The following is a 15429-nucleotide window of genomic DNA, read 5'->3' as shown; positions in this document are numbered from 1 at the left end:
CCCCAGTGCCTGTCATGCATGCTCCTGCCCCTCCCCTGGGCTGGGTGTCTCCACGGGGACCCGCAGTGGCTGGAAGGTGGGACCAGGCTGGGGCAGGGAGTCCTACCTGCTCCTGGTGGCTGGCCTGATTTTTTTGAACCATGGGGGCGGGGGGGTCTCTCTGCATCCAGCCCCTCCTTCAGGTCCCACTCTTGTCTCTGCTCCTCACCCCACTGCGTGCATGTGGGGCGTGGAACGTAGCTGAGTCCCTCTCTCACCTCTGTGAGATATTGTAGGGGCAGAAAACATTGGGGGTAATGGAAACATAGATCTGCATGTCAATATTTCCATTGTGGGGGCACTAGCCCCCCAGTTCCATCCCCCCTGGTTGAGTCTAGCAGTGGTGCCAAATTATCTGGAGGGTTTCCAATATGCAGGAATAAGGATGAGATCTCCAAGGCTATTTTTCGCTCTTGTCTTCAGTGGCATTTCTTCTCTCACCCCGGTGTAATTCAAAAGTCTCAAACGCACCATCTCCGAAGTCAAATGCTAGTGCACTGCCCTGTCGCACTGCTGCAGCCCTCAGAAAGATGGTTGCTGAGTGAAAATACCAAAGTATGATGTTCCAGCTGTTCCAATTCTAAGAGTGCTTTGCACTGCTACCTTCAGCTGCGTTGTCCTGGGCACTGAATTTTCTCCAAGCCGTACTCTGGAAGCAGAACTGAGACTCAAGTCCAAGGGTATCCCAGCATAGCAGTGACTCTCAGACCCTTGCAGACATTTTGCATGCAACAATTCTATTTGAAAAGTGCTGGTAGTTAATGTTTTAGGCTCTTTCGAGCAGGAAGCCATGAAGTAGGCAGACACAGTGATCAGCGCGAGTCTGGGTGGATGCATCTCTCTGCTCTTTTGGGATAAACAAACCCCAGAAAAATGGAGGCTGAGTGCACCCTTGCTTACGTGGAAACCATTCAGCACAGCCAGCCCTCTGCCCACTTGCCTTTTGTCAGTTTCATGCGTGGAGCGAAATCAGCCTTTGGGAATCGAAACAAGCACCGGTTCTGGCAAAGGAACATGCACATGGCATGAAAGGGATAGATGCTGCCTTCAGCTCTCAAGGAATGGGGATTGGCTCTGCCAATAGGCTATAGAAGAGGGAGCTGCCTTGAGGTTTCTTCTTGAAGAGTGGGCCCAAGGTTTAAGAGGGGAAATGCTAATTTGTAGTTAAATACTGTCCTCTCACCCTTGGGTCTCAAAGCACTTAACCCACATTCCCAGTCAAGTGCCAACATTAGGCTCACATTTTCAGAAGGGGTCCCTCCATTTTTGGGTGCCCAACTCAAGTCACCTTTAGCATTTCACAAACCTGAAAAATCAGGTCTCAGGTGTCTGCAGGCTGTCATCCAGAACTGGCCCCTGATGCCAATACATTGTCTCTCTCTCTCTCTGAAGGTTACGTAAACACTTGTTCTCCAACAGTTTTTACTGGCGAACCAGGGTATATGTTTGTCACTGCCAGAATTTCTATGACAAAACCTTGGACTCCTCAGCTTTGTAAATAAAATATCAATGGTTGTCTGCACCCATTACTGAGCAAGGCTCTTCCTTTGACTTTTACATATTTGGTTGTTAACTTGGGATTTTGTGATCTTTAGAGACACTTTTAAACTATTAATGGCAGCTACTTACCACTTAGCTAACAGACACTAAATCTAATAGCAATTAAAGTTCTGTCCGCCATGGCTTTTTCCTTTTTAAAACTAAATTGGGGATGTTGGCAATTTTTTTTGTCCTGGCAAAACCATGATTTCCCAGGACAAACAACCCGCCTTCTGGATGAAAAATGGTTGGAATGACTGAGTTGAGCAGTAAGAGTCTATTCTGAGACATAAACTTGATCTAATTCAGTGATGTGTTGACTAATTATTTCCCAGTTGTTATAGTAAAGCTTCTTTCAGTCAGAGATGCTCTTATGTGATGCTTTGTTGTAGGCAAACCAAAATAAAATCAAACTGTCATTTAAAATAAATGGTTAGCATGGCCTACTCTTTTCATTTTCCGTTGTGACGCTGAGAGTGACACTTAGCTACAGGCTGTAGCGTTTGCAGTTTAAACCATGCAAAACAAAGGAGAAAATATGAATTTCAAATGGATATTTTGTTTTTACACAGCGAAGTGGAACTCCAGTGGGAGAGCACAGGGAGGCATTTCAGTTTAATCTCTACATTTGCACATTCAGCCTGGAGCAAACCTGTCCCTGCATCACAGACCGAGGGTGGGTGTGTGTGTGGCGGGGGAGGGGGGACGTATACAGTGGATCTGCTGTGATTCTGCTGTACAGGGTGGGGGCAGCACTGGAGGAGCCTGAATGGAGGAGCCACTCACAGCTCTGGTGGGCTGCATGTTTCGAGTCTTTGGCTGCATCTGCACCACGAGCTGTGGCTGATTCCCCGTTCGTGTACCCTTACCTGCGGTAGGTCTCAGGTGAGCTAGTATGCTAAAAACAGCAGTGTCGCTGTGGTATCCCGGGCAGTGAGAGCCCCAGGCTAGGTTCCAGGAGTGCAAACTCTCTGGTTGCGTACTCAGGGTGGCCAGCCTGTGCTGCCCCTGCCTGCACTACTGCAGCTCTATTACTATTTTGATCATGCCAGCTCATAATGAGACCGCGTACGCGAGCTGGGACTCACTCCCTAGCTTGTCGAGTCGATGGACAGCACCTGGAGAGTTCGTCGCTGTATGGATCTTCTGGTCTTCCCCCTTAAGCTGTAATGGCCCTGCTCCTGCTCCAAGCGCTTGGGAGGGTTCCGTCTGCTTTTGGCCCCGTGGAGTTTCCCCAGCATCTGACCAAATTACTTGGGGTGGCTGCTGGGGAATGGATCACATGCACTGATGGATCACATGCACTGATGGAGCCTGATCCCAGTGGGAATCTTCCCATATACTTCAATGGCCCAGAACATTTTCAGGGGACGTGCGATCAAGGGGTGTGTGTAAAAATGAATTCACCATGGCCATGGAACTGGGCAGACCACCCCTTCCCTTTATTAACACAGAGGGGAAATGCCCCAATTTCAGTTGAGAGTGGAGGGAAGAGTTTGCCTAAGCGACATCCTACCCCCTCCTTCTGAACCTATGCAAGCTCCCACACCCGCGGTCAAAGGGTTAGGGGTTTGAGAGGCTGGGCATAGTTAGGTGAGAAGTGGACAGAGGGAGGAGATGGTCACTATATGGGGCCCCATCCCTTCCAAATCCATGGGAGAATCCTTGCAGGGATTAATCCAGCCTCTGTTTTAACTGGCAACCATGTTGTAAAACCTGGATGCTATATTTTTGCATAAGACCTCTCAGAGATTGGCACATGCAAGATTGAATTTGGAGTGGCAGTAATGATTGGCATTGTTTGGCTTTGGTAGCATCTCCAGTGTCTCACACAACATGAAATAGATAGGTGGCATAAAGTGACACAAATAGGTGGGGCCAGATCTCAGCTGTGGCTGGAGCAGCACTTGGCATATCTTTGTAAGGGATGTGTATATGCCAAGGTGGCTTTAAGGCAAAGCTGATCTAATGCAACAGAGGATCTGGCCCCTGTCTTTCCGAAGCACTTCACTCGGAAATATATTGCTTGAGAACTGTAAAGAGATTGCACTTCTGGTTAATTAATTCCGGGGCTGCATTGATCCCAGAGAGAGATGGCCAATAAGATTTTATTTACCAGAGGACATGGGTCTCGAAGTTATTTATTAGCTCTTACCCAGACCAGGAGGAGTTTGGACTGAATGAGGAAAACCAGAGCGAGGGCCTCAAGGTTTGGCCCTGTATTTCTGAAGAATAAAAAAAGGAGCCCAGACAGATGTGTGCACTAATGTAGTGAGGCAGCCTCAAGCCTAGGGTTCACAGTCACGCTGGTGTGTATTTATATACAGCTGCAGGTTTAATGGTGGTGACAAGTCCCAGCCTGACAGCCCTGCAACTTGAATATTGAACTCTGTTTGTGGAACAGGGACAACACATCAGGAGGAGTGAGCTTCTCCAGACGGCTCTCCCAGGGTGAGAGCTGAGTATCCAAGGCCCCTTCAGACCTTGGCCGCTGCACGGAGACTGCCAGCAAGGGGCGAATGAAATAGTGCGGGTTGTTTTGTGACATGTACCCCTCCCCCTTCCGAAATGGATTGAGATCACAAATTTGTTTAATGCAGGCCACCCAGATAGTATCTGCATCCAGATAGCATCAGCATCCAGATAGCAGCACAACTGACCCAGCCTGGTACTGAACTAGTGATCTAGAGATGAAAGGCTCTGTAGAGCCCCGTTCCTAATCCAGCCACTCCATGAACAGCTGGCTTTAACAAAGGAAACAAAACTATAAATGTTGATTATTTTTGTCCAAATTCTCTACTAGGAGCAAGAGCCAAGTGTTTTTAGCAATGAGCTTCGGAAGGATTCCCACCCTCTTAATTCCCGCGGGGAGTGAAGTGAGACAGCTGCAAGTTTGGGGTTCCCGCTGGGAGCTGGTTTGGGTTTTTCCATGTTCCAAGTCACCAGCCTGGAGAGCGAAAGGCAGCTGTGGCAAAACAGTTTCTAGCTCCTTGTAGGAATGGCTGGAGAAATGAATAGCCCCTGAAGTCTGGTCTCCTGGCCAGTCCCAGCTGTTTCAGAAGAAAGATGTCAGCGCCTTCCTGGGCTCCAGTAACAGCCTTAACCATTACGTACGTCGAAGGGCACACACTATTATAAAAGATGAAGGGCCAGAGGTGCAGTGTCCATATTTAAGGACCGAAATGAAAGGGGCCTGGCTTAGATTCACAGCTGCTGTCAAAGGCCCATGGAGTCAGGCAGCCAGATTCTCCTCGTGACAGCACTTCAGTGGTGGCTAAAGTGGAGGAGATCTCAGTGGTGTGATCAAGAGGAGAGTTTGGCCCCACACACTGATTGTCTATTGACGCATGGTACCCAGCACACCCTAGCGTACACTACGGCTAGCCCTGACAGATATAACAGCCAGCGCACATCTCCTCCTGCCAACAAATCACACAGCTGCCGGAGAGTTATGCTCCATCTTATAGTCAGCGTGTCCAGAACACACAGGGCACTTCATACCATATATACAGGTATGTGTTTGATAAATAACACACACCTTTGTGCGTTCACAGCTCAGCTCACCTTCATAGCCAGAAAGGCTCTACACGCTGATTTCTGGGGGCAAGCAAACTGGCTGGTTTCATTCCTAGTTTGTTTGTCACAACTGATGGATGTGTTCTTGTAGAAGGCAAGCTCCCTGCGGCAATGTAGTGGGGCAGGTGCCCCACTCCTGCAGAACGGGGGTTAAAAGCAGCCCTAGAGAGTGCTGCGGCTGGGAAATGGAGTGAGAACAGCTGGGGGAAGCTGTGGGGAAGCAGCCACAGCTGTGGCCAGCTCAATTAGGGCCCAGCTGGCCCTTATAAGAGGGCTGTGGGCAGAAGTTGAGGAGTCCCACTCTAGCCCTGGAGTGTGAAGGGCTAGCTGCCTGGGAACAGGGTGGCAGTGCAGTGGAAGGGCAAAGGGAGCTGGGGAGCTCCAGCCTGATAAACACCCAGGCTGTAGGCCTTGGTGAAGGCCTACAGAGGCACTGGGGCTGTAGAGGGGCAGCCTGAGGATAGGCAAAGGCAGCAGGTCCTAACCCCTTGCCAATCATGAGTGGCCATTACACTGCAGTCTGCCCCAGTGAGCGGGGGCTAGATGATGACGGGCAGTAACCACTAAGGCAAGGTGGGTTTAGAGGGTGGGGGTTCCCCTGGGAAGGGAGACCCAGAGTGGGGGTCCTGCTGGGGCAGAACCCCAGGGAAAAAGGCACCGGGGTCCGGGAGGGACACGGGCCCAGTGGCAGGTGAGACACCGGCTTACAGAGGGCGCTCCAGTGCTGGTGAAGAGCTAATTCCCTGGATGACCAGCAGGAGGTGCCGCACCAGTGAGTCTCACCCTGCTACAGGCAGGGACTGTCTTTTTAGTCTGTGTACACACAGTGGCTAGCATAGTGGTGTCCTGGTTGGAGCTGAGCAGGAATTTTTTGATGAAACATTTTTCATGGGAAATGTAGCTCAGGTCCAAGGTGGAATTTCTGATCAAAACAAGAGTGAGACCCAGAACAGCCAACAACCCAGTGGCTAGGGCACTCACTTGCCATGGGGGAGGTCCAGGTTCAAGTCTCTGCTCTGAATCAGGGACTCGAATCAGGGTGTCCCAGGCCACTTGGATCCACCTCCACAGTGTGTCAACCAGCACAGCCACACTGGTGTGTGTGCGCGTGTGTGTATAAAAACCACCAGCAAATTACTGCCCATCCTTCCCCCCTGCAGGAAGGGAGTTTGCCTAAGAGGGATGTCTCTGAGCCCCAGTGCCTCCTGGGAACGCTCCTGGCATGGTGCAGTTCTGCACCCATGAAGGCCCCCAACTGGCCTGCAGTTCTAGTCACTGCAATCCCCACCACAGGGCAGAAACCCTCAGCAGAATAGGTGAAAATGTAAGACTTCAGGAAGATGAAAGGGCTCCTGGTCTGATCCAATGGAATGGGGACTCAGATCAAGTAGGATACAGCTGTGCGGACAAATTCTGGGACATCCCCCCACAGAGTTCCCATTGATTTCTAGTGAGTGTGATCCGTGCATGCAAATATGAGGCCAGAACTGAGCCATTAAGTATCTGAATAGTCATAGATTCCTGCCAGAAGGGCACAATAATGATTTTACAGATATCACTAACCAAGTAGTTTATGTCCGTCTACAAGAAGGCAGCTCCTTCTTTGTACTTCGCAGACAGTAATAAACTGCTCGGGTGCTAGGGTTGTCCTTTGCACTTGCAGGCTCTCTCCAGTTACTGCCTGCTGGCTTTGAGCAAAGCCTGGGCATCCATTTTACTACACTGAAGTGCAACTGACGCCACAAGCGATTCCTGGATGGTGCAAACCTAAAGGATCTGCTGTATGGGGCTAACCAGGCTGGTCAGAGGCTTACATTTGTTTTGTAGACACAGAGTAATCTCCCCTCGATACCCCCATGCAGCTGCTATAGATGTGAATGTGTCAAGTAGTAAAACAGACCCCTTGAGGGAGTGCACAGGAAGGTTAAAGGTTCAGATGAAATGTGCCATTATTGGGCATTGAAGTGTCTTGGATTTCAAATGCCACCAGTGATCGTTTCACTTGCCTGCAGGAGTCTGGTATTCTTGTGACTTTGTGTCCATATTGCTTGAACTGTGACCCTCCCACTGAGACCCCAGCTTGGTTAGAAATAGAAAACAGAGGGGCTGCTGCCCTTCACATGTCATCCGAGCACAGCGCATCTTGTCCTGTCCCCTGGGAGCACTGTGGGGAAGAATGCAATGAGGCCTCAGTTCGGAATACAGCCAGGAGACACAGCATAAATCAGGAGAACTTAGCACTTCCTGCTCCCCGCAGACTGCCCGTCTAAGCCGCAGGCTGGCTAGCTTCACGTTACATAGCAGGGCTTTTGCGTCAGCCAAGCGTTCAGTGGTGCACAGATTTTGTTGAATGTAGGGCTGGTGTGTTGGATGTTTTAGGCCTTCAGTATTTTATGAAGGATGGGATATTTTGGAGCCATTTTGATTTCACTGGGCCTGATTCTTGGAACAACCCCATTGAGGGCAATGGGGTTATGCTAATTTTTGCCAGGTGAGGATCTGATCCTGTTTCTTTTAATAACCACTCCCCAGCATCCCCCCTCTGGGCTGCAGAGGCCTGATAGGCCCAGTTTTCCAAAAAGACCTCTAATTTTCAATGTCCAGTGTTGGACACCTTGGGCCCAGGGGTGAAAGTAACTTAAGGGACTGACCGGTATGCAGGGTGGTGGGGGTCCTGAGCAAGGTGTGTGTGTGTGTGGGCTCAACCAGAAGGGGCAAGGCCTTGGGTGGAAGGGGCAGGGCTAGGGCCAGACTCCCCCAGCCAGCCCTTCAGTGTGTCCTGGTGGCGATTTAAAGGGCCCTGGGGCTCCGGCCCTTTAAATTGCCGCTGGAGCCCTGGGGCTCCTGGCCACCACCGCTACCCCAGTGATCCGGCAGCGACTTCAAGGGCCCAGGGCTCCCAGCCGCCACTACCATTACTCCGGGGCTCCGGTGGCAGTTTAAAGGGCCCGGGGCTCCCTGCTGCTGCTACTGATACCCCAGGGCTATGACAGCGATTTAAAGGGCCCAGTGCTCTGGCTGCTGGCACAGTAGCGATAGCTGCGGCCGGGAGCCCTGGGCCCTTTAAATCGCTGCTGGAGCCCCAGGGCTCCTGGCTGCCGGCGGTAAGGTTGGCTGTGTACCGACTCTTCCCGGTACGCCGGACCGGACTGGACCGGCTTACTTTCACCTCTGCTTGGACCAGATTTTCAAAAGAGCTCAGCGCCCAACTGCTCCTACTGAGGTGTCTGGACGAGAGGCTGGGTTTTCAAGTGTGCTCAGGACCCGGTAGCTCCCATTTGGGACAATGAAAGCTGCTGGGAGCTGAGCCCTTTGGAAACCCTGGCCATTTTATGGAGGTGTTTAAATGGAAGCTGCGCTCTCTTGAAAATCTGGGCCCTGGAGCCTGACAGAGGTGCTGAGTGGCTGAGCCTCCTTTTGCCTTCAAGAGGTGCACCTGGAAATGGGGGGACCTCCAAACTCAAGGCCATGTTTTAAAACTTGACCCTCGATAAAGACACAAGTAAAATGAGTGAGCACTGTGTAGATGTCAGGATAAAGTGCTCCCCTTGAGCAAGCCACTGCACTGCCCCGTGCCTCAGTTTCCCCATACGTAAAATAGGGATAATGATATTGACCTCTTTTGTCTAGTGCCTTGAGAGCTACAGATTAAAGGGTCTGTGTAAAATCCAGGGATGATTATTATGTGCTTTCACTATCTGAAATCAGGAAAGAGCGAGTTATGAAGAGCACTAATTGCTGTGCCTTGAAGAGCATCTGCATCTGTAGGAACAGTTTTCAGAGTAGCAGCCGTGTTAGTCTGTATCCGCAAAAAGAAAAGGAGGACTTGTGGCGCCTTAGAGACTAACAAATTTATTTGAGCATAAGCTTTTGTGAGCTACAGCTCACTGCATCAGTGTGACCTAGTGGCTAGAGCAGGGGACAGGGACTCAGAAGATGTGGGTCTATTCCTGTTTCGGCAGCTGACTTGTTGTGTGACGGCAAGTCAATGAAACGCTGTGCCTCAGCTTCCTTGTGCATAACACGGAGATGAGAATGTTTCCCCTCCTTGGTAACGTGCTTTGAGACCTCAGCTGGGGGGTTGCTCGATCATGCAGAGAATTCTTTTTAAAAATGCACAGGAAGTGTTATAGATACAGCTTCCCTTATCCCCAATCACAGTGAAAATGCTCTGTACAGGAACAGAAGGTTACCAGCTACTTCGGATAAGTGAATGCAGTTCATCCACCAGGGGAATGTTCCTCGCTCACAGCATCTCAGAGTTTGGCCCCATGCCTTAATTTGCTTCTAATTCTGTCCTTTGGCTGCAATTCCTTTTGCATGGCATAGCGTTATCCCAGGGAATGGGAGCCAGGGGTCAAAGCGATAGGAGGACTCGTGTTGGTTCTGTGAGCATCTAAGGGGAGCTGGTCTTAGGCGCCATTGGAGAAAGCTCAAAATATCACTCTCCGAGATGAGTGCTTGGTTTGAGGGGTGTTACTAATGTTGACGATGCCTGTCTGTCCTGTTGCTAATGGGATCAGCTGCCATTGATTCTCACTTGTGTATGGAGGGAGAATTCCTGGGGTAGGGGAAGGAAAGGTCACCCAGGGGCGTGAGTGAAAAGTTCTCCATCCCACCTTGGACATTCGGGTATTCTGACTCAGTGCACAGGAGGAATCTGAGGATCCTCATTTGTGTGTTTTCTGACCAAGGCCGGGGTAATACCCACGCTTGGGGCCTGATTCTCTTCCCATGTACACCAGTAGGTTGCTACTACCAGTAACCATTATAGTAACTAGAATGAAGGAGAATCAGGCACAGTGGATTATTACCACTGTAAAACCAGGGTGAGTTAGTCCAGAACCAGCCACGCTTCCCTCAAACCTCCCGGTAACCTCCCTACAAAATTCAAACTGGATTAACACATACGTCAGAAACACAAGCTGCTTTTTCTTTAATTGTACTGCTTTCACTTCTTGTACAACCAGCCACAATTAGTCTAGCATTACTGTTTAAAAACAAACAACAAATAAAACCATCTAAGCCAATATTTCAATAACTTAATTTTAAAATGTTGTGGGACAGCTGTAATCATAAAAAAAGTGTCAATATTACAGGCTCTCATTACAGATGGGAGAGAAATACACCATAAAAAAATGAAAAAAGCAAAAGGCTTTGGGTGAGCAGCAAAATCCATGGCACTGGAAACAAATGAGTGCAGATTGCTATGGCACAATCTCTGGACTCAGCGTTAACACATTATGAATCTGCTGAGACTTTGCCTTTACAATGTTGCACTTTCAAGCAATGCAACACTGAAGTCAATATTGATTTTTTTTTCTTGGAGATGTATTTTACTTTCAGGCACTGTTTCCCACGGGAACATGAGTGAGCACGTAGGTCTCTGTGCAATGCTGACTGCTCGTGGAAAGGGATCTCCCAGAAATCCTCTGAAATCGATTCCTCCTCTGGAAGTACCCACTGCTGCTATGGAAAGAGCGTTGTCTGTTCCTCAAGTATTCCTTGTAGTTTTTGGTCAGCAGGGTGTAGAGGAAAGGGTTGATGCAGCTGTTGCTGTAGGTCAGGCAGGTTGTCAGATAGTTAATGTTCCTCATGGCCTTGGGGGACAACGGGAAGGATTCGTAATATTGGAAGAGAAGCTGCCAGATCCAGAAGGGCAAGAAGCAAGCCCAGAAGACCAGCACTATTGTGAAAATTAGATACAGCACTTTTTGGTTAGGCAGCCGCTTGGTCTGTTTGAAAGAGGCTGTTTGGGACACCCAGTAGGTCCTGGCTAGTCTAATGTAAAGGTATCCAATGATCACCCCTGGGCCCACAATGCTGGTGCAGAAGAGGATGGTCAGATAGATTCTGTAGGACAGCTTGCTCCAGGTGGGCATGCAGATGCTTTTGCTGTCTCTTTGCACCAGCTGGATCATGATGAGCATCGGGAGCGTGAGCAGCAGAGACACCACCCAGATGACGACGGCAATGGCTTTCCGGTAGCTTTTGGACCTCTTCACCGTGTCCAGGGGCTTCAGCACTGCGAAGTAGCGCTCTGTACTCATGACCGTCAGGGTGAAGATGCTGGCGTGCATGGTGAGGAAATCCAGACTGAACAAGATGCGGCAGCCGACATCTCCAAAGTACCATTCCTGGATGAAGTACGTTCCAACGATGAAAGGGATGGTGAGCAGGTAGAGCAGATCTGCCAAGGCGAGGTTAATGATGTAAATGTACATAGAGGCAGAGTATCTCAGGTAATGGCACATCACCACCAGGGTGTAGACATTGCCCGTCACACCGATCACACACATAATGGAGAGGATAGTCCCGATGGTGCAAGTGGCTATCATGTCCTCCATTGAACTGGTGGCTGGAGCACTGTCCTGGGTGGCATTGTAGGAAAGGTTGGGGCTGATTTTGAATGGGCTCCCTTCACTTGCCTCCGTGGCCATCAGGGTGGTTGCTGAAAACCTGTTCTCTAGCTCTTCATTTACAGACATCCTCTTGAACAGCTAACTCAGCTGCTCTTCTCATAGCTTGGGTGTTCCCAGGTCAGTTCTTTCAAGCTGGGGGAGTTGAACAGGTACGAGGAGCAGGATCATTTCTTAGCAGGTTTTCATCGGATGGAGAAAGGACTCCCTGACAATGATCTGCAGAACGGATCCCAGTTTCTACACTAGGCAAAATGTATCAGAAAAACAGTGAGTTAGATGTTTGGCAAAGCAGTGGAGAATATTATGCGGTAGCCACCCCTCTCTGAGGCACATTTTTGCACCGCTTGTGCAGGCTGCAGATGTTCTGCAGTGTGCAAAGATACATGTGATTTTTTTTGCAAGATCAGGCTGTGGAGGGCCCTACCCCTCACTATAGGGCCATTTCCCAGGTTGCTAGACAGAGGGAAGCATAGGAGGACATGCAGATCACGAAAGGGTTTTATAACCACTACCACAAGACTAGACAGGCTTCAATTTGGTGTTGAAAAAGAAAGGCTTTCTGAGATTTAACAGCCATCACCATTATGAAACCAGTCTGCTCTGGCAATTTCTAAACTTCCTAATATGAAGGAGTCTAAGACATTGTGAAGAGGGATAACAAGCATTCAATTAACATCCTGCATCCAAATCTCTCTGTATTTTGTGTGTGTGTGATACACACAGACTGAGTTCTACACAGCAGCCTTACCCAGAGAGGTCATGCTCTTCACAGAACAACTTTTCTCTGAGGTTCTTACTATAACACAGATTGCAATTTGCACATGGTAGTTAACTGAAAAAAAAATCAGAACTTATACTCTACTTGCATACAAAGCCATGCTATTGGTGAATTCACTAAAAGTGAGTTCTACTGTGAGTGTATATACAATTGTTATGTATTTTGACTCAGTGAAAATAAATCTGCATACTCTCTTTCTCTCTCTCTGTATGTAGACACACTTTCTACAGTGACTGAATTTCCAAACCCTTTGGACCTGGTGCTCTCCATGAAGACCTCCACACACACTCTGTGTTTGCATTATATATTTTTACTCACTTAAGCCCAGGCTGCCCCTTCCCGTGGAAAAACCCACAGGAGAAGGCTCTGGAGTACCTAATCTATGCCAGGCTGCCCCCAGCTGAGATTTCCCTCCACATTGTCCTCTCAGACCTGATCATGAGAGAGGCAATGGGGTCAACCCCCAACCGGGGCAGATCCCTGAGAGGGTCAGTGCTTCCACAGCAGCTCTGGTTCTTGCCCTTCCTCCCATTAGCTCCCTGGCAATGGACCCACAGTGCCAGGGGCCCTTCCCTGGCTATGGCTGCAGGCAGGGTGGGAACAACACTACAGCGGCCATAGAGCCCGAGGGTGGAGGATATGCACCCGCACCCCATGGCTTGCCCACTCCTCCACCTGGCCCACCCAGACACCACTGCTCCCCCAGGGTCTGGCAGTGCCAATGAGGCTTGTGCAGAGGGTCCATATACAGGGGCAGTCTGGTGCCTAGAGCCCCCCCCCCTCCCGCGGCACAGCCCTTGGGGCAGGGGTACAGGGCACTAGACATTCCAACAAACCCATTAGCCGTCCCCAGCCTCTGCAGGGGCAAACACACCCCCAGGGGCGGGGGGGGGGGTCTGGGATCAGAGCCCAGCAGGGCCCGTTCTCCACCCAGCCTGGCCAGGTCTGCTCTGGTCCAGTCAAACCAGCCCGTCAGATGCTCCAGAGCCCAGCAGAGCTGCACAGCCCCTGCCAGCTCCCCCACGGGCACCTGCGCCCCGCCAGCTGCCCTCCCCTCCCTTAACCCTCCCTTCGCCCCGCTGCCGGGCCGCCCGGGACAGCGAGCCGCACGGCAGAGACAGCGCCGCCCCCCGGGTCCCCAGCGCACCCCCTTAGAGCACACCGCCGGCGGCGCGATGCGCCATCCGCGCCCCGCCAGCTCCAGCGAGCCGCCCCGGGGGGCTTGGCTCCGCTGGGGGAAGCCCGGCGTGCTCCCCGCTCGGTGGAGCGGCTCCGCTTCAGCCCCTGGCTGGAGCTGGAGCTCGAGCTAAAGGCGGAGTCGCCCTGTCTTCACTGCGCTTGGAACCCGAGTTAGGAGCGCACCTGCTCGGGCAGCCCAGACCTACCTGGAGCGAAGGGCGGGGCGGGGCGGTGGGGTCTGTTCCAAGGGCCCGGCGCTCGGATCCCTGCAGCCCCACTTGTTTTCGCTCTCGGCGCCTGAAGAGGAGCCCAGCGCTTGGATCAAAGGGCAGGTCTGCGGGGAGAGCCCGGCACCTCCCGTCCTCCGCTCCGCCTGCTCCGAGCGCCGTGTTCGCTCAGCCCCTGACAATGCTACTTCCAAGGCTTCACCTGATCACACAGAGCCCACAGGCTGGGCGGCTCCCCAGGCTGGGAGTCGCAAAATTCAGCAACCTGGGGAAATCATGAGCGTTTTAAAGCGGGTAGTAGTAGTAGCCGGCATCACCCCACCCCCCATGCACCTACCCTACACACACGCACCCCCAGGCACCCCCTATATACCCATCCCCATTCACCCCCATACACCCCTGTACACTCCCCCCACTCATACACCTCTATACACCCCCATATACACACACACACACTCAGTCATACACCCCCCATACACACACACCCCCTACCTCCCCATACACACCCCTATTTGCCCCCAGACACACACACACACACACACTCGTTCCCTCCAAGCAGCAGTTCAGAGCATCTCTCAGCAGTCACAGGCTTCCCAGCTGGTCCAGCCTGTTCCCCCAGCACTGCTTCGGTAGCCCCGGCACGTTCCATTTATCTATAAGAGGAACGAAGCTTCATGCTCAAACCTGGCTTTTAAATCCAGCTGCTGAAGTTTCCTAGGGAAAAAATAAAATGGTTTGTTTGTTTGTTTGTTTTTAAAAAAGGGGATCTGGGAGCCAGAACTTTCCAAAAGCGAGGACAAGCCTGGGCAGACGGCAAGAGACCTCTGTGCTCAGAAGCTACCTCGCCACGTGTGTTTTGAAATTTGTGCCCCCTTTGCCTGCTATTTATGTTGCTCCATGACGTTCGGCATCGGGTAGCTCTGACTGCAGCTAGCTGAGATCCTGTTTAAAGCAGTGGCATTTTGGTACTTGAGACTGGTTTGGCTGTCTCCCCACCTGACTGGCCACCACCCAGCTGTGAGACTTAACCCCCAGCACTAGTTATATTCAAAACCTCTAAGCCCCTATTTAGCCTGCCCAAACTGACGCAGATCTCCAAGCATTGGCTGAGAAAGGGCTAAATTCCCATAGGGAGGTTTGCCTGGCCCAGGAAACTGTGTGCTCCTCGATGCTGATATCAGCTGCAAAGAGGAGTATGAGTTTATTTCCACTGGAGAATTTATTGCCAGACGATCCTGCGTCTGTGGGGGTATCACGCACAATACCTTCTTTTTTAGCCCCACAATAGCAAACAGTTGTCCAAGCAGCGTAGGTTAAACTGATTCCCTTTCATCAGCATTACAGAAGGGAAATAAAAACAGAGAGCAGCTGGAAAACACCATTCCAAAGGGGGCTGGGACTGAGAAATCACAAGGCTAAAGGGTCAGCAGGAATTTTTTTAGCAGCTGAATATTGGGAGGGTGGTTTTCAAATCCTGGGCCTAAACCCTATGTCATTTACCCTGGCATTACGACCCGGAGCTCCATTGACTTCAATGAAGTTGTTCCTGATTTACACCAGCATGAGTGAGAGGAGACTTGGGCCCCTTGGCTTCGATGGCATCACTCCTTATTTATATCATTGCCCGGGGAGACGCCACTCAGGCCCATAGTTTACTTTGCTGGGTTGC

The 15429-nt window shown here is 50.9% G+C and overlaps 1 protein-coding gene across 1 annotated transcript; it reads right to left on the bottom strand.

Moving 5' to 3' along the window:
* Nucleotides 1-10401: 10401 nt before the first annotated feature.
* UTS2R (urotensin 2 receptor) lies at nucleotides 10402-14801 on the bottom strand. Its single transcript, XM_007072588.3, has 3 exons — nucleotides 14445-14801; nucleotides 13740-14025; nucleotides 10402-11818 (listed from the first exon to the last, which is right to left on the bottom strand). Exon 3 carries the CDS (start codon nucleotides 11640-11642, stop codon nucleotides 10497-10499), a length of 1146 nt encoding a protein of 381 aa, XP_007072650.1. The 5' UTR covers nucleotides 11643-11818; nucleotides 13740-14025; nucleotides 14445-14801; the 3' UTR covers nucleotides 10402-10496.
* Nucleotides 14802-15429: the final 628 nt, after the last annotated feature.

This window comes from Chelonia mydas, chromosome 14 (genome assembly GCF_015237465.2).
Source record: "Chelonia mydas isolate rCheMyd1 chromosome 14, rCheMyd1.pri.v2, whole genome shotgun sequence".
NCBI classification, from domain to species: Eukaryota; Metazoa; Chordata; order Testudines; family Cheloniidae; genus Chelonia; species Chelonia mydas.
The sequence above is the reverse complement of the archived record's forward strand: the minus strand, read 5'-3'. Positions and strand labels throughout refer to the sequence as shown.

Bases quoted from the DNA above. Each gene is read 5' to 3' on its own strand.
- UTS2R (XM_007072588.3), bottom strand. From the start codon at position 11,642: ATGTCTGTAAATGAAGAGCTAGAGAACAGGTTTTCAGCAACCACCCTG.